The sequence below is a fragment of the Ovis canadensis genome, chromosome 18, assembly GCF_042477335.2.
Source record: "Ovis canadensis isolate MfBH-ARS-UI-01 breed Bighorn chromosome 18, ARS-UI_OviCan_v2, whole genome shotgun sequence".
NCBI classification, from domain to species: domain Eukaryota; kingdom Metazoa; phylum Chordata; class Mammalia; order Artiodactyla; family Bovidae; genus Ovis; species Ovis canadensis.
The window spans coordinates 33449524-33468521 of record NC_091262.1 but is presented as its reverse complement, the minus strand read 5'-3'; the positions used below and the strand labels follow the sequence as shown (position 1 = coordinate 33468521).

The 18998-nt window shown below is 41.7% G+C and overlaps 2 protein-coding genes across 4 annotated transcripts in view; one reads left to right on the top strand and one right to left on the bottom strand.

Annotated features, from left to right (window-relative positions):
- WDR93 (WD repeat domain 93) overlaps positions 1 to 10867 on the bottom strand; it is a 49931-nt gene extending 39064 nt beyond the window's left edge. Inside the window, exons 1-2 of one of the 2 annotated variants that reach the window (XM_069560300.1) lie at positions 10517 to 10867; positions 70 to 438 (exon numbers count right to left, since the gene is read on the bottom strand). In XM_069560300.1, coding sequence (XP_069416401.1) covers positions 70 to 372 — 303 coding nt within the window. In that variant the 5' untranslated portion in view covers positions 373 to 438; positions 10517 to 10867. The remainder of the gene's footprint in view (positions 1 to 69; positions 439 to 10516) is intronic. The other variant, XM_069560301.1, reaches the window with a different exon arrangement.
- Positions 10289 to 17673, top strand: PEX11A (peroxisomal biogenesis factor 11 alpha). 2 transcript variants are annotated; one of them, XM_069560302.1, is made up of 3 exons: positions 10289 to 10788; positions 12937 to 13052; positions 15264 to 17673. In XM_069560302.1, the coding sequence occupies exons 1-3, from the start codon at positions 10733 to 10735 to the stop codon at positions 15833 to 15835; spliced, it is 744 nt and encodes a 247-aa protein (XP_069416403.1). In that variant the 5' UTR covers positions 10289 to 10732; the 3' UTR covers positions 15836 to 17673. The 2 variants fall into 2 exon arrangements, with proteins under 2 accessions (XP_069416403.1, XP_069416404.1); XM_069560303.1 differs by lacking the exon at positions 12937 to 13052 and having other exon boundaries at positions 10706 to 10788.
- The last annotated feature ends 1325 nt before the right edge of the window (positions 17674 to 18998 follow it).

The following is an 18998-nucleotide window of genomic DNA, read 5'->3' as shown; positions in this document are numbered from 1 at the left end:
ATTAATAAAATAAATGTTTAAACCACCACTCAGTTGAGAAACAAGGTCACCTTGGCAGCTGCTCCATACCTTAATTTCTCTAAGTGGATGGTAGATGGTGGGTTGGATCCGGTGGAGCTCAGCTTTGCTTGAGGTATCCCTTGCCTCAATAATTTCCCACGCACGGTCAAACAGTGAGTTCACCATCTTGTTGATCATTCGATATGGCTGGGGTAGGGAATCTTGCTCTTGATCTGGATCCTTGAAGACCCAATCATCTTCATCGTCCTTAGACCAGTCCTTCTCTGTCGGGGACGGCACCTCCAGTGTCCCCTTTCGGGTAAAGATGGGAAGCTTCATCTTCTGACTTCGACTTCCTTTGGGACTTGCCATCACAGAAGATAGTGTTGGAAATTCTATGAAATTCTGAAAAGCTGGTCAAAGAAGTAAGCCGAGGTACTTAAGAGATAAAAGGGGGAAGTTATCAGAAGACAGCACATCCTCCTCCTTAGCGTATTCACTTATGGGCACTATTTATTCTAGAGCCTGGCACCTTCCTCATTACCACATCACTAAGATATGCTCTTCATTTTAATAAGGATATCAGCAGAGACAGGCTTTGACTATTCATATCTTTCAGGCCACCCCAAGATGACATGTGCTATGATGAAAGGAAAGGAATTTGACTTCTTGCTGCCTTTCTTCACCTCCTGATAAGAGAGTGGCTTTCTGCCCCAAATTGAATACACCCTTTCTCTGCAACTTATGCCTTCTCCTGGCTCTTCCATCTCTGCGAATGGCTGTGCTGAAGCCAGCTGGGTAGGGGGCCATGATTCTCTGCTTATTTTCCTTTCACCTCCAGTCAGATACAGCTCAAACACTTCCATTCCTTGCTGTCCAGTTTACTCCTTCCTCCCTATTCCCCCTGCTGCCATCCAGCTCTGTAGGCACAGTGCCCAGAGCCTATGAGATTTTTCAAGGGCTGACCGAAATATTTGAGACCTGAAAAGAAATGGACTGAAAAAGAAAATCCCACAAAATCAAAATAAATATTTATGAAAACACTGACAGCATATCAACTCCACTGTGTGTCCATAATATCTAAGTCTATAAGAAAAGAACAAGCAATCCGTATTTTATAAAACTCAAAACTGTACAATTATAAAAAGGTTCTCAAATGTTACAGTTAATAAAAGGCATTTAATGTGGAACACGGGGTACATTTTAAGATGTTTAATAGGTAGTGGAGTAGGGTCTTGCACTGTTGGAGTGCCTTGGGGCCCTGGAAGCCTTATGAAGGCCCTGGTACCACCATCTTTTCTCACTTGTGAGAGTACATTTGTGATGTTTCCGTGCAAAGTGAGAAGAGACTATCCGGGTCTGAGTCTGAAAGGAAAGAATCATCTGAAATTAGCAGTGGAAACACTAAACTGAGCTCACACAGGGCCAGGAATAATGCCTGTTTCCACCAGCAAGAACAGAAAACCTCATTATTCACAAATACCGGGTAGAGTACTCAGGAGAATCTAGCCAAGTAGTGGGAAAAATTAATCCTATTCAAATACTGTTCTGGTATTGCCCGACGAATCTTGGAAGTCAGAAGATCAAACTTAATGAAATAACTTGACTACACATCACAACAAATATTTATAGGAATACAAATATGAAACCAAGCCCAGATAAAACTAAGTTCCCTTACTGAGTTTGTGATTAATCTCTCTACCTGAAACTTTACTCCCTTGCCTCTCTCCTTTGACTTCACTCCATTTCTTCTCCCCTCTGACCTCAATCCTGTACACTATTCAACCAGAATCAGATGACTAAGATTGCAGTTGGCGGTAACATCATAGATGTATGAAGATTGCTGTTATAGACATCATCATTAACATACAAACTCAGGTTGTTTCTCCAGGGCAAGATTAAGCTCTTAGATCCCCGAGCCATGGACTACCTGGCCAGAGAATCATGCACTGGGTCATCCAGAGCTCCCAAAACTATGACTAAGACATGTCACAGAAATGTCACAAGACAACGATAATCCCAATTTCTTTGTTTTTCCACGTTAAAATATCCCTGACCCAAAAACCAAGAAGGAGTGGATCCAAGACTCATTTCCCACTCCCTTGCTTGGTGCCCTGCAATAAATCCTTCAGTTCAGTTCAGTTCAGTTCAGTTCAGTCGCTCAGTCGTGTCTGACTCTTTGTGACCCCATGAATCACAGCACGCCAGGACTCCCTGTCTATCACCAACTCCCGGAGTTCACTCAGACTCATGTCCATCAAGTCGATGATGCCATCCGGCCATCTCATCCTCTGTCATCCCCTTCTTCTCCTGCCCCCAATCCCTCCCAGCATCAGAGTCTTTTCCGATGAGTCAGCTCTTTGCATGAGGTGGCCAAAGTATTGGAGTTTCAGCTTTAGCATCATTCCTTCCAAAGAACACCCAGGGCTGATCTTCTTCAGAATGGACTGGTTGGATCTCCTTGCAGTCCAAGGGACTCTCAAGAGTCTTCTCCAACACCACACTTCAAAAGCATCAATTCTTCAGCGCTCAGCCTTCTTCACAGTCCAACTCTCACATCCATACATGACCACAGGAAAAACCATAGCCTTGACTAGACGGACCTTTGTTGGCAAAGTAATGTCTCTGCTTTTGAATATGCTATCTAGGTTGGTCATAACTTTCCTTCCAAGGAGTAAGCGTCTTTTAATTTCATGGCCGCAGTCACCATCTGCAGTGATTTTGGAGCCCCCCAAAATAAAGTCTAACACTGTTTCCCCTGTTTCCCCATCTATTTCCCAGGAATTGATGGGACCCTTACTTTGCTGTAAACACTTGCTGTCAGAATTTGGCTCTCTGTGTCATGGACATATGAGCCCTTGCTCAGTTACAAAAATAGTCAGCATCCAATGGAGTAAAATTCACAATGTCTACGATCCAATTAAAAAATGACTGTGGTATATCCACATTACAGGATACTACTTAATAATAAAAATCAAAAAACTACTGATAAACACAAAAACATGGATGAACCTCAAACGCATTATACTGAATGAAAGAAACCAGTCTAAAAACTTACGTGCAGTGACTCCATCTATAAGGCATTCTTGAAAATCAAAATGAATAATGGGGAACAGAACAGTAATTGTCATGAGTTATAGGTGGGGGAGTGATGTTATTTTAAAAAGAAGAGAATGAAGGAATTTTGGGGATAGTGGGACTCTTTCATTCAGAGTGGAAAGAGCTCTGCAGAGCTATTCCAAGATAATATGATTATCTATAGAGAAAACCTGATGGAATCTTTAAAAAAAATTTTACTAGAGCTAATAAAGTTAGCAAGGTTGCAGAATAAAAGTTTAATATACAAAAATCTACTCTATTTCTGTATAATGGCAACAAACAATCAAAAATTAAAATTAAAAATGCTATTGATAATAGTATAAAAATATGAAATCAGTTCAGTTCAGTTCAGTTCAGTTCAGTCGCTCAGTCGTGTCCGACTCTTTGCGACCCCATGAATCGCAGCACACCAGGCCTCCCTGTTCATCACCATCTCCCAGAGTTCACTCAGACTCATGTCTATCGAGTCTGTGATGCCATCCAGCCATCTCATCCTCGGTCGTCCTTTTCTCCTCCTGCCCCCAATCCCTCCCAGCATCAGAGTCTTTTCCAATGAGTCAACTCTTCTCCTGAGGTGGCCAAAGTACTGGAGTTTCAGCTTCAGCATCATTCCTTCCAAAGAAATCCCAGGGCTGATCTCCTTCAGAATGGACTGGTTGGATCTCCTTGCAGTCCAAGGGACTCTCAAGAGTCTTCTCCAACACCACACTTCAAAAGCATCAATCCTTCGGTGCTCAGCTTTCTTCACAGTCCAACTCTCACATCCATACATGACCACAGGAAAAACCATAGCCTTGACTAGATGGACCTTTGTTGGCAAAGTAATGTCTCTGCTTTTGAATATGCTATCTAGGTTGGTCATAACTTTTCTTCCAAGGAGTAAGCGTCTTTTAATTTCATGGCTGCCGTCACCATCTGCAGTGATTTTGGAGCCCAAAAAAATAAAGTCTGACACTGTTTCCAAAAATATGAAATATTTAGGGTTAAATCTGACAAAAGATGTACAAGACCTGTGCCCTGACAGCTACAAAATACCACTGAGTGTGTGTGTGTTAGTCGTTCAGTCATGTCTGACTCTTTGCGACCCCATGGACTGTAGCCAGCCCGGCTCCTCTATTCATGGAGTTCTCCAGGCAAGAATACTGGAGTTGGTAGCCATTCTCTTCTCTAGGGGATTTTCCTGACCCAGGGATCGAACCCAGGTCTCCTGCATTGCAGGCAGATTCTTAACTGTCTGAGCCACCAGGTAAGCCCATAAAATATCACTGAGAGACCTAAATAAATGGAGAGAGAGATCTTATTCATGGGCTGTTTTTAGGGTGTCAATTCTCCCCAAATTGATTTATAAAAAATTAAAATAATCCTTATGATAATACCTGTTGGCATTATTTTTTAGAAATTAAGAAGTTGATGTTATACTCTATATGGAAATGCAAAGTACCTAGAATAGCCAAAATTACTCAGAAAAAGAAAGAATTAGAAAATTAACATTATCTACTTCAAGACTTAAAAAGCCACAATAATCAAAGCAGTGTGATATTGGCACTTTAAAAAAAAGACAAAAAGATAACAAATAACAAGTGTTGGTGAGGATGTGCAGAAAAGGGAACCCTCATACACTGCTGGTGGGAATATAAATTAATGAAGTCATTACAGAAAATAGAACAGAAGTTCCTCAAAAAAATAAAAGAATTACCATTGTCGTTGTTCAGTTGCTAAGTTGTGTCTGACTCTGCAACACCACAGACTGCAGAACTATACAAAAAAGGTCTTAATGACCTGGATAAGCAGGATGGTGAGGTCACTCACTCAGAGCCAGACATCCTGGAGTGTGAAGTCAAGTGGGTCTTAGGAAGCATTACTAGGAACAAAGCTAGTAGAGGTGAGGCAATTCTAGCTGAGCTATTTCAAATCCTGAAAGATGATGCTGTTAAAGTGCTGCATTCAGTATGTCTGCAAATTTTGAAAACTCAACAGTGGCCACAGGACTGGAAAAGGTCAGTTTTCAGTCCAATCCCAAAGATCCAGCAATTCCACTTTTGGACATTTTTCCAAAGAAAATAAACAAACAAAAAAACTATTTTGAAAAGATATGTGTATCCCTAGGTTCATTGCAGCGTAATTCACAATAGCCAAAATATGGAAGCAACCTAAACATCCTATCGATAGATGAATGGAAAAAGAAGATGTGATATAGACAATGGAATATTACTCAGCCATAAAAAAGAATAAAACCTTGCATTTGCAACAACATGGATAGACCTAGGGGCTTCTCTGGTAGCTCAGTCAGTAAAGAATCTGCCTGCAGTGCAGGAGACTCGGGTTCAATCCCTGGGTCAGAAAGATCCCCTGGAGAAGGAAATGGCAACCCACTCCAGTATCCTTGCCTGGAAAATCCCACAGACAGAGGAGCCTGGTGGGTTGTAGTCCATGGGGTCACAAAGAGTTGGGCACGACTGAGCAACTAACACTAGACCTAGAGTGAATTATGCCAAGTGAGATAAGCTGGACAAGAAAAACAAGTACCATATGATTTCACTTGTATGTGGAATCTGAAAAACAATACAGACTTCCCTGGTGGTCCAGGGGCTAAGACTCCATGCTCCCAATGCAGGGTGCCTGGGTTTGATCCCTGGTCAGGGAACTAAAGCCCATATGCCACAACTACGAGTTCACACTCTGCAACTAAGACCCGGTGCAGCCAAATAAATTAAATTAAAAATACTTAAAAAAGTACAAGTGAACAAACAAAACAAAATAGTCACAGATACAGAAAACAAACAGGTGGCTGCCAGAAGCAGTAGGGGATGGAGAGATATGTAAAATAGGTCAGGGAGATGGGGAGGTACAGAAACAAAAAAAAAGACAAATATATCAATGAAACTAAATTGAGAAGACAGAATTAGATTCACACATATATGGACAGATTATTTTTGACAAAGATAATTCAGTGAAGAAAGCACAATCCTTTCAATAAATAATGTTGCATTGGTTAAATATCTATATGGGGAAAAAAGAACTCTGATCAATACCTTGCACTATATACAAAAATTAATTCAAAGTAGTTGTTTAGTCACTAAGTCATGTCCGACTCTTTTGCAACTCCAAGGACTATAGCTTGCCAGGTTCCTCTGTCCATTGGATTTCCCAGGCAAGAATTCAAAGTAGACCATAGGCCTAAATGTAAAACTAACCATAAAACTTCTACAAGAAAACATAGGGAAAAACCTATGCAATCTTCAGTTAGACAAAGATTTCTTAGATACGACATTAAAGCACACACTCCATAAGAACAAACTGATAATTTATACCTTTCAAAAACAAACTTATGCTCCTCAAAAAACATTTAAGAAAATAAAAGGTAGCCCAAAGACTAGGAGAAAATATTTGTAGGCAAAATGTTTGTATTCAAAATATTTTGAGAATTCTTAAAACTCAATAATAAGAAAATGATACAATTTTTTCAAATGGGCAAAAGATTTGCATCAACACTTAACAAAAGAAGATATACAGATGGCAAACAGGCATACTAAAGATGTTCTTCATGGTTAATCATTAGGGAAATGCAAATTATAATTACAGTGAGACAGTACTACCCGTGTGTTAGAATGCCTGAAGTTAGAAAGTTAGACCATAACAAATGTTGTTGAAGATGAGGAAAACTGGAACTCTTCCAGTTGCTGCTGGGAAAGTAAAACACTACAGTTTAGGAAACAGTTTAGCATTTTCTTAAAAAGTTAAATTTACATCTACCACAATATCCAGTCATTCTACTCCTGGGTGTGATATAAGGGAACTGAAATCATATGTCCATACATAGACTTGTAAATGAACATTCATTACAGTTTTACTTCCAGGAGCCCCAAACTGAAAGCCACCTAAATGTTTACCAACAGGTGAACAGACAAACTCCTACACATTCACATCCCATTCATATCAGTGGGAACACGAAATAGTAGAGTCACTTTGGACAACAACTTGGCAGTTTCTTACAAAGTTGAAAACACACTAATAGGATTCAGCAATGCCATTTCTACATATGTATGCAAGAAAAATTAAAATGATTCATATGAAAATCTGTACTTAAATATTTATAGCAGCTCTGTACTTCAGTGGATAAAGAGACAATAAACTATAGTACATCCATACAATGGAATACTACTCAGTGATTAAAAATGTACAAACTACTGATATACATAACATGGGTGAAACTCAAATGCATTATGCCAAGTGAAAGAAATCAAATAGAAAAGCTACATACTGGACTTTCTTGGTCCAGAGGTTAACACTCTGCACTTCCAAGGCAGGGGCATGGGTTCAATCCCTGATTTAGGCACAGTGTGGCCTAAAAAAAAAAGGGCTACATACTGAATGATCCAATTTATGATACTGTGGAAAAGGCAGAATTGTAGGTATAGCAAAACAAACTATACAAATCTGTGTTTAGCAGCACTCTATGCTCATCTCTATAATCTAACATATCTGCACTGTACTTTGCTCTTTTCTTGTATCCCTCATTAAACCTATCGCCTTAGGCCTAGAGCTTAGCACAGTGGGTGGTACAGTTTAGTTGCTTCAGGGCCAGGCTCTCACATCCTGCCCAGCTGTCATCCCTGAGAAAGCCAGGCATTCAACCCAACTAGCTCTCAGGCTCCTCAGGCCACCCAAATGGGGAGACCAGGTCTCACAGACTGTGACCCAGACAGATGGCCACTGCTAGAGGGTCACAGAGACAGGGATGGGGGAGAGGTTCACTGCTCCTCCTTGGGCCAAGGCTAGTGGAAGGCCTTAGTGAGGGCTCTGGAGCCCTCAGGACGTAGTTCCCAATCTGTTCCCTGGACCTTCCTTCCAGCTCACCCACTAGCAGAAGGCGGTAAGCTGGGGGGCCTCCAAGAAAAAGCCTGAATCTCCCTCTTACCTCAGTCTCCACCTGATGACCACCACACCACCAACCCCTGACTCAATCTCTTCTCCAATGGTCCCTCTTGACAGTTACCAGTGGGCAGGGCCCACTGCAGTGCTGACCAATAGCTGGGCAGGACCACTAACTGTGGCTCACTGACAAGTTGGTTGCTTGTGGTCAAGGCCCACTGAGGCACCGACCAATGGCTGAGCAAGACCTGTTGCCTAATAACGGTACAGAGTAAATGAGGCACAGCAATTGGGAAATGAGTGCCTCAAGGCTGTATATTGTTACCCTGCTTATTTAACTTATATGCAGAGTACATCAGAGAAGGCAATGGCACCCCACTCCAGTACTCTTGCCTGGAAAATCCCATGGACGGAGGAGCCTGGAAGGCTGCAGTCCATGGGGTCGCTGAGGGTCAGACATGACTGAGCGACTTCACTTTCACTTTTTACTTTCATGCCTCGGAGAAGGAAATGGCAACCCACTCCAGTGTTCTTGCCTGGAGAATCCCAGGGATGGGGGAGCCTGGTGGGCTGCCGCCTATGGGGTCGCACAGGGTCCAACACAACTGAAGTGACTTAGCAGCAGCAGAGTACATCATGCGAAATGCCCGGCTGGATGAAGCACAAGTTGGAATCAAGATTGCCGGGAGAAATATCAATAACCTCAGATATGCAGATGACACCACCCTTATGGCAGAAAGCAAAGAGGACTAAAGAGCCTCTTGATGAAAGAGAAGAGGAGTGTGAAAAAGCTGGCTTAAAACTCAACATTCAAAAAATGAAGATCATGGGATCTGGTCCCATCACTTCATGGGAAATAGATGAAGAAACAATAGAAACAGTGAGAAACTTTATTTTCTTGGGCTCCAAAATCACTGAGGATGGTGACTGCAGCCATGAAATTAAGGACTGCAGCTCCTTGGAAGAAAAGCTATGACCAACCTAGACAGCATATTAAAAAGCAGGGATATTATTTTGCCAACAAAAGTCCATCTAGTCAAAGCAATGGTTTTTCCAGTAGTCATGTATGGATATGAGAGCTGGACCATAAAGAAAGAGGAGCCCCGAAGAACTGATGCTTTTGAACTGTGGTGTTGGATAAGACTCTTGAGAGTCCCTTGGATGACAAGGAGATCCAACCAGTCCATCCTAAAGGAAATCAGTCCTGAATATTCATTGGAAGGACTGATGCTGAAGCTGAAACTCTAATATTTTGGCGACTTGATGTGAAGAAGTGACTCATTGGAAAAGACCCTGATGCTGGGAAAGATTGAAGGCCGGAGGAGAAAGGGATGACAGAGAACGAGATGGTTGGATGGGATCACTGACTTGATGGACATGAGATTGAACAAGCTCCAGGAGTTGGTGATAGACAGGGAAGTCTCGTGTGCTGCAGTCCATGGTGTCACAGAGCTTTGGACACGACTGAGCGACTAAACTGAACCGAACTGAAGGGCTGTGCTCATCCTGCTGTGTTACAACTGGGAAAGAACTAGAGACCAGCTTTCTCCACAGGGCCATAGTCCAGCTGGGTTTCCAGGTATTCCAAGGAGTCCAAGAATCCCAAACGTGAAACTGGTCTTCTAGATCATTATGATGGTACATTGTCAAGGTAGGAGAAAAGAACATAGCTCATACAATTGTTACCTTGATTTAAAATTTAAATATTTAAGCATATGGTTTGTGGGTCTCTATTTGTACTTTCATCCAGGGCCTACAAATGTGAGGGGCAGATCTGACCATGGGAATAAAGTTTAAAAAAAATTGACGCCCTTACTTCGTGACAATAAGTGAGTAGTAAGTCACTCAGTCGTGTCCAACTCTTTGTGACCCCGTGGGTAGCCGTTCCCTTCTCCAGGGGATCTTCCCAACCCAGGAATTGAACCCAGGTCTCCTGCATTGCAGGCAGATTCTTTACCAGTTGAGCCACAAGGTAAGTCCAAGAATACTGGAGAATTCTATAAAATTACTGTTTATGGAAGAGTAGGGATTCATGTCTTTAAGCCTCAAAAAGGAAAGTTCAGTGGTGTAGTTTTATTGTAATCTCTTTTAGCCCCCACTTCCTTCATATTAACCCTTCAGAATTCCCTCGAGGAGCAATCTTCTTTCAGTGTTCATTCAATAACCCTAACAGAAAATTCTCTCACTCTACCTAGCTCTCGTGCTAAAATACACCCCATGAATTGGCTTATCTCTGCTCTAACCATTTCCTTCCCCAGATCCGGAACTGGTGTTGCTCAAGGGAAAACAGAAGTACAGAGCTGGGAAATGACTGGGCACCTCAGTCCCCAAGCAAAAAGTTCAGGGAAACCTCCTTTCAGGACTCCGCTGTGGAGGTCCCTGGGTACCCAGGATCTGCGGGGAGGCGCAGGGCGTCCTAGGGACGCCTGAGGTTGAGGAGACAGGTCCCCTCAGATCCCCCGCTCAGAGATCCTACAGATAAAGGGGAGTCCTGGGACATGTGAGGAGCCGCGGCACCCGGATCAGAAGCCGGTACTTTTCTCACCTGGACCAGCAGCTTGGCGTCGCCGTAGTAACCACAACTTCCGGTCCCAACCGGACGTCCACTAAGCCCTCTTTGGAAGGTGTACACGCCCCCGTGGGGGCGGGGAGACTCGGTCCCTCGGGGGTGGAGAAACCGACGCTCCCGTGGGGGACTGTCGGCTGCCCCTGAGGACTAGTGACAGAGCCCGGTGCGACGCGTGTCCTTGGGCTGGGTGCCATGGACGCCTTCATCCGCTTCACCAACCAGACCCAGGGCCGGGACCGACTCTTCAGGTGAGTTAGGTGCCCGCGGCCTCTACCCCTTCCCCGGTCCCCTCACCCGGGTCGTCGGTTCCCAGCTCTCCACACCCGGAGAGGGCGGTAGTAGCCCAGTGGACGAAACCGGGAAAGCCGCTGCCGGCTCCCGGCGGGTGCGTGGCCCAGGAGCTCCTCCTCACCCTGACTTCAGTGAGGTTGGGCCGAACACACCTCCCTTCCCGTCCGGTCCCGCACCTCCAGGCCGCCGGCTGCGGTAAACCAGCCGACGAACCCTCTCTCCTCATCCCAGGAAGAGTGGGTTTTCTCCGCTCAGTATTCCTCCAAGGAATTATTTCAAACTCGAGGTTGACATATGAGCACTTGGTAGTGTCTTGAAAAGCTCCATGAAATACTTACGGGGAGGAATTGTGTTTGTCATCCGTATCTCAGCGAGATACCGCCTGTGAAAAAGTTTTGTGAACCGTAAAATGCAGTGTGGAGAGCCTCAGAAAAAACTGACCACCCTTCCAAGGTACACGCCGTGCTGCTGAAAATATTAAAGAGATTGTGGCTTTAATACTAGCTCCTAACGTTTCTTTTAGGGATTTGGTTGAGTCGTGCTTAATAAAAAGAAATTAGTCACAATTGCAGTTTTATTTAACAGTTTTTTCTTCTTCTGAGTGTACAGTGCTGATACATACAGATGAATAGTAACCACCCCAACAATTATGAAACTTTTGGAACCGGGCTTAATGCCAGATGTTTTCTCAGTGTTACAACTATTAACCCACTTAACTGTCAACACAACCCTATTAGGTTAAATTCTTGAAATCATTCCCATTTCACAGAAATGGGGAAACTGAAGCAGAAGGAGTTTAATAGGGACTAAGTGACTGAACTGAGAGATTTAAAACCACACAGTTGACTTCAGGACCCAGTTCTTTTAACTATCAAGCCATACTATCTTTCTAACTAATTTGGTAGATTTTCAAAATGGTCGCATTATATACAAACTTCACTAAAACAGAAGCCTCCAGTTCCAGTGTGCTTAGAATATACCCTGCAAATTTTATCAATGAGGTTGGTTAATAAATAATTGCTTAGTATATACTTATTATATGTACTCAGCATATACTTATCTCAAGGTCTGAGATTTCTAGTATTCATTTCCTAATCCCTTTGGTGATCTACAGCTTTTGTGAATACACTGGCATTCAGAAAATAATGTCTTGTTTTTGGACACATTCCTATTATTAGGCAAGATCTGAGAAAAAGGGATTCATTGACCTGACCAGCTTGAGCCCTTTAGCCAGGAAACATACTTACAAGAGAAAGAGAGATTGTTTCTTATTACTTCAGGCATAGTAACACATTCACCATTTTTATTGAGAATAATATTTATAGCATAAGGGGATTTAGATGCAGTTACAGTAGGAAACAGGCATCTATCTACTTTATTTACTAGAATGCCAAATGCATTTAGATGTTTGGTTATATGATATAAAATTTTTAATTTGTTTCTTTTTTTTTCATTTGTTATGTTTCTGTCAGTAAGGCATTGCTGTTTGTACTCACAACAGTGATCACTTTATTGAATATTTAGTATTATTAAACAGGAGTCTGTATTTTATATAAAATGCTAATTAGTTTGAAAGACAAATCTATACTTATTTATGTGTTGGTCTGTATTTGCTTCTTTTATAAAAAGCTAAACAGTATGCCAGTGATGGACTTTTCATTGGTTCTGGTTTGTGTGTGTGACCTGTCACATTAAGTAGTTGGTAAAAATTTCCTTTTAGAAATCTGAAAATCTTTTAGAAATTTACACTGGAGAAAATAAAGAATATGGATCTTTGCAGACTTAACATGAGGTAGACTTTTCTGCAGTTTACTCTTTTGACTGGGTGGATTTGTCTGTGCCAGCAACAGGCGTTCTGAGGAACTGTTCACTCTATTTTTGCAGATTTCTATTTCATTACCTTTGTGTTGCATTTTCATCACATGTTCTACCCTTTGGCCCTGTGAAATGAATGTTGCAGAATTTTGCTCTTGTAAGAGCTGCTGCATGAGAAATTGTCTTGGAAACTTTGTTTTCAGCAAGACATGTTTCTCTTTCCCTTACTTCATGAATCATATTTTATTTGGCTTGTAAATCATTCTCCTCATTTTTCTTTTCCATTTCAGAGCCACTCAGTACACATGCATGTTGCTTAGATATTTGTTAGAGCCTAAAGCTGACAATGAGAAGGTTGTAATGAAGCTCAAGAAACTGGAATCCAGTGTGAGCACTGGCCGTAAATGTAAGTACCCTGTCCCTTGAGGGACAGTGGCTCCTGGTTTAGAATCCTCAGACCTTGTAATTCACAAAAATACTTCCTAGGTCATGAATTTCTAGTCAGTCAAGCTGATTGATGAAGATCACTAGTAAGGCTGCCCTCATGGAATGATAGGCCATAAAGATGGAATATTTTGCTGCAAACGGTTCACAAACACTCTCCTATGTTCACATTTGGTGCGACATCTTGTCTTTCTGCTTCATCATAACCAGTGGAACATACAATATGTTAGTTCACCTTTAGTTCTTAGAATCACAAAATATTCTGGCAATCTCTGACATGAACTTCTGGCTCCTGGGAGCCCTGAGAGAATACAGTAGCTATATCCTTGACCCCCTTCCCTTTTCCTTTTTCTTGAGGGATTGCTAGAGGAAATGGATGGATACTTTTTCTTAAGTCTTTTTTGGGGTTGTTTTCATGTAAAACGCAAAAAGCAGTCAGTGTTGTACTCATTTAATTCATTTTGAGTATCTGCTTCATGTAGGTATAGTTCTGAGCTTTATGGAAGAACTAAAATCACATGGTCTAATGATATAAGATTTAGTACCAAATATATTGGTTGAGAAAAAGAAAGCTGTTTTGAGGAGGTGGAACTTGAGGTGTGGCAAGAGAGAGAAGGATTAGGAGAGCATTCTTGAAGGGTAGTTTCCTGTAGTGGAGGCTCAGGACTGCTCTGAGCAAACCACTGTGTTGGAAGATCAACGAGGAAACTAGTTTGATGAGCAGAAGACTTACTTTGTCACGCAGAGGGATGGGAAGGAGCTCTTCTGGGTGGATTGGAAAGCCAAGATTAGAAGTTCTCCCTCTTCAGAATGTTGGGGCTCAAAGGTCCTTTATTTTTTTTTTTTTTGATGACTTTGTTTATTTTTTTTATTTTATTTTTTTTGACTGTTTCTCAAATACTTTATTATTATTTTTTTTAATCTTTAATTCTTACATGCGTTCCCAAACATGAACCCCCCTCCCACCTCCCTCCCCATAACATCTCTCTGGGTCATCCCCATGCACCAGCCCCAAGCATGCTGCATCCTACGTCAGACATAGACTGGCGTCAAAGGTCCTTTAAAAATTATTGGTCTTTGAAGTTTAGAAAGGACTTACCCAAGGTCACTAAGCTACTTAGTGCAACAGCTGGAACTGGAAACCTGGATTATTCATTACATATTTTGTGTTATTTTTTATAAAACAATACCAAACATTTTTCTGAGATCAATGTTTCCTGAGAGTAGCTACTTCTGAGAATTTACTGGGTCTAAGGTATATTCATGTATGGAAAATACTTCTTTTGTATCCTCCATAATGTTTCAGATTGTAATATATACAAATATTTATTGATTGGTGCATCACTGATCGAGTTATGTGCTCTGATAAAGGAAATGCCCTGGCAATGGTTGATTTAGTTGAACTAGGCGTCACATATGACAGTATTATTAGTTGTGCTACCCGCTAAATCCTGTTATCGCTACTTTGGCTTTTTGACAGTAGGGAGCCATAAGGTCTTTGGACCAGAGCAGGATGATGTTTTGTTAAGTCGCTAAGTTGTGTCCAACTGTTTGTAACCTCGTGGACTGTAGCCCTCAAGGCTCCTCTGTCCATGGGATTTCCCAGGCAAGAATACTGGCATAGGTTGCCATTTCCTTCTCCAGGGGATCTTCCCAACCCAGGGATTGAACCTGCGTCTCCTGCACTGGCAGGTGGATTCTTTACTGCTGAGCCACCAAGGAAAGAGTTTTTTTAAAAAGCAGTCTTTTAACTGGAAAGTAAATAAGCGTAAGGCATCCGACTCTCCAAAAGAAAGTTGTATTCCAGAGTTCATGTTACTGCAGTACCTTCCTTCTAAAGAAGTATAGCTGGTAATATGCAAATTGTAACAACCCACACTTATGATTGACCTGGCCTAAAGTATGTTGTCATTTGTTAATATTGTCATTCAAATGGAGGCAATAAGTTTAAAGGGTTGCTGGTTGTTTTTTTTTTTTGCCTTCCAGGATCATCTTAGGTGTCCTTAACCTACTGTAAAGTGCTTTTCCTTTCCTGAGCAAAGACTGAGCCACAAATGACAGTCAGTTGTTAAAAAAGCAGTGCTGACCTCTCACCCTGATACAGGGCTTCTGCCTGTAAAATCCTGTTACATCTAATTAAATAACCATGAATTCTTGTGGGTTCTTCTTACAGGGTTCAGACTAGGCAATGTGGTGCATGCTCTCCAGGCGACACAGCAGAGCATTCGTGCCACTGACCTGGTGCCCCGCGTATGCCTAACATTAGCCAGCTTGAACCGTGTGATGTATTTCATCTGTGACACCGTCCTCTTCGTGAGGAGTACAGGGCTCGCCTCTGGTGTTAACAAAGAGAAATGGCGAAGGTGGGCTGCCCGCTATTACTACTGTTCTCTTCTGCTGAGCCTGGTCAGGGATCTGTATGAAGTCTCCCTGCAGATGAAACAGGTTGCACACGACAGGGCAAAGAGGGAGAAGTCAGCGTCCCAGGATACCCTCAGGTACAGTGTGGCTGACGAGGAGACAGAGTGGCTCCAGTCCCTTCTTCTTCTCTTATTCCACTCTCTGAAGAGGCATCCTCCCTTGTTTCTGGACACAGTGAAGAACTTCTGTGACATCCTGAACCCCTTGGACCAGTTGGGGATCTATAAGTCCAATCCTGGCATCATAGGCCTCGGAGGCCTCGTGTCCTCTGTAGCAGGCATCATCACTGTGGCGTATCCTCAGATGAAACTGAAGACCCATTGACATGGTTTCAGGCTGAAGACAAGTATCTGCTTTGAAGACAAGCTGTGAGTGAAATGGACATTTGCACTAGGCACAGCCGTGTCATACTGTGCTTGAGGACTTACTCACATGAATATCTAGTGACTGTGGTGTGAACAGAGGTGGGGCCAAGGGTGGTGAAGGGGAGAGCTTGAAGATTTATGTGTTTTCTAGAGTGTGGGAGTGACTTCTAAATTTCTGTATATTTTTCCTTCATCTCACATTTATTGAGCATCTCTTATGTGCATATTAGGAGCTCAGTGTTTGCTAAGTAAATAAAAATTGAAAAGGAAAAATTAGAAAGATCTAAACTAACAAGTGGACACTAATATGTAACGACTGCAATTCGGGAGACCTGGGTTCGTTCGACCCCTGGGTAGGGAAGATCCCTGGAGAAGGGCATGGTAATCCACTCCAGGATTCTTGCCTGGAGAATCCCATGGACAGAGGAGCCTGGTGGGCTGCAGTCCACGGGGTCGCACAGAGCTGGACATGACTGAGTCCTTGTGCCTGGCTGCTTTTGCACAACTCCAGTAGGTCTGATGCACAGCCCTCTCGCAGACCTAGTAGAGACCCCTGATCTGGTCACTTACCCTGCTTCCTCCATAGCTGTCAGTGCCAGGAAGGAGCAGAGCTAGCCTCTTAACTTACCTTTCACATCACTGCACTCCTGTCCTTTGTCCAGGAGTAAAATCAGAAACGCATCAGGTGTCTTCATGGTATAAATTGTGTCTTTAGGTAATGCAGCAAGGAAAAACAAAAAGCAGATAGAAAGGACATGAAGTAAAAATAATGTGGAAAGTTACGGTTGGTACTTGTGGGTCAGCTTGTGACAGATGAGGAGACTGAGGTTAAAACAGGATAGGGACTTCCCTAGTGGTCCACTGGCTGGGACTCTGTGCTCCCAATGCATGGGGCCCAGGGTTCAATTCCTGGCCAGGGAACTAGATCCCACATGCTGCAGTTAAAGATCCTACATGCCACAACTAAGACCTAGCACAGCCAAATTAAAAAAAAAAACAAACAACTGAGGCCAGACCTTGTTTCTCTGACTCTCAATCCAGTGCTCTTTCCATGTGTCACTGTCTTCCTGATTGGGTAGAAGTGTGAGACTCTCCAGAATCCCATACAAAAAGCCTTTTTTTTTTTTTTTTAAGAACATTTGTTGGCTAGTGGTTTATATTCTGTTCTACAGATATCTAGATCCAACAACTGGATTGTTTTATTTAAAGCGGTATAACAGTATGGGCATTTATACATTAATTTTCAGTGAAAGTTACGAAGTTAAGAAACTTCATGAATACTATAAAGTAGAAGGATCATAACATTCTATAAGTCAGACTTCATATTTGTGGAGTGGTTGGGAAAAGTGGAAAAGGGCAGTGAGCTATGAGTGAGGAAGACACCAGAATACTGAGTGGATGCCACTTGCTCAAGCAGGGTGTTGAGTTCTTTCTTGTGATTGAAGATCCTCTTAATTTGAGGCAAGTGAGGTAGAGAAATAGGGGAGCATCAGATAAGAGGCCAGTGTCAGCCTTACCAGTAAAGCCATCACATTTATCTGAACAGCAATGAGAAATGTACACTCAGTAAATTTTCCATAAACGTAATTGAGATTCTTAAAAAATAGATTCAGGTACTTGGCTGTCTAGTTTTTGAGTAACCAATCAAGATACAGGATTTGACAAAGAACATTTTGAGAATTTTAAGAGAAATGAAAGCTGCTAGATTGGGGCAAATAAAAAATATTAACTATAATTACTTTGTCCATACCTTCTACTGTAATAAATTATGTCTAATAAATCTGTAGACAAAATTTACTCATGTATCTGTGAATGTGTTCTGGGAATGGACAAGAGTTAAAGTAAGGTGGTCCTAAGATAAGCAGTTTACACAGTCGATAGAGTGAGTTCTGGTAAAATAAGCTCTTGGCTGGAAGGTCCAAGTGCAGGAGAAGGATGAAGAAAGATTTAAGTATAGAACATCCTGGTTGAAAGAGACCTCTAAGACAATCTTGTCCAGACTGCTGAGGGTCCCATATATTATCCCTATCAGTGGTGTTTTGCCTCTGCCTGGAAAAGCTTGACTCTAATGGCATTTTAACAGTGTGACCATCTTGGTAGTTTTGTCCTCTGCAAGTTAGAGTGGGTGATGGGGAGCTTGGGAAAAGCCACATCTTCTAGAATTTGTGAAAACCTTAATGGTACCTCCTTCCCTGTGCTCTTTTCTCCTTTCTAACTAACCATCCCCACCTTCAGTCCTCAATATTCATTCAGGAAGGATCCTAAAAACCAAAGATATTTTTTTCTCTTTCAGTTTTACTGAGATATAATTGACACAGTACTTATAAGATGTACAGCATAATGATTTGACTTACATACATCATGAAATGATCAGTAAGTTTAGTAAATATCCATCATCTCATATAGATACAAAATTGAAGAAATAAAAAAAAATCTTCCTTACATTTAGAACCCTTAAGGTTTACTCACTAAAGAACTTCCATAAATAACATACAACAGTGTTAATTATATTTATCATGTTGTGCATACATCCCTAGTACTTATTTGTCTCATAAACTGGGAGTTTGTACTTTTTGACTGCCTTCCTCCAGTTACCTCTCTCTCCATCTCCTGCCTCTGATAACCACAAATCTGATTTCTTTTTCTACAAGTTTGGTTTTGAAGTAAAAGTGACCTACAGCACAGTGTTATTTCCTGGTGCAGAACATAGTAATTCGATATTTCTACACATTTCAAAGTGATCACCACAATAAATCTAGTTATCTGTCACCAGACAAAGGTATTATATATTTATTGATTAAATTTTCCACATTGTACATTCCATACCTGTGACACATTTATTTTATAACTGTAAGAAGTTTGTTAATCTCCCTCACCTATTTGCTCTTTTACCCCATACCCTCACCTCAAATGGTAAGTATTCTTAATAACTGTATTTCTGTTTTTTTCTTTTAAAAAAAATTGAAGTGTAGCTGGTTTACAATATTGTTAGTTTCAGGCGTACAGCAAGGTGAATCAGTGATACATATGTATTTTTTAGATTATTTTCCATTATAGGTTATTATAAGATATTGAATATAGTTCCCTGTGCTATACAAAAAATCCTTATTTATATGTTTTAT

What these genes read in the sequence shown, in the direction of transcription:
- PEX11A (XM_069560302.1), top strand. Translation starts at nt 10,733, where the DNA reads ATGGACGCCTTCATCCGCTTCACCAACCAGACCCAGGGCCGGGACCGA. An exon ending in GGCCGGGACCGACTCTTCAG is followed by an intron (nt 10,789 to 12,936) that starts GTGAGTTAGGTG and finishes TTTCCATTTCAG; the next exon opens with AGCCACTCAGTACACATGCA. An exon ending in TGTGAGCACTGGCCGTAAAT is followed by an intron (nt 13,053 to 15,263) that starts GTAAGTACCCTG and finishes TTCTTCTTACAG; the next exon opens with GGTTCAGACTAGGCAATGTG.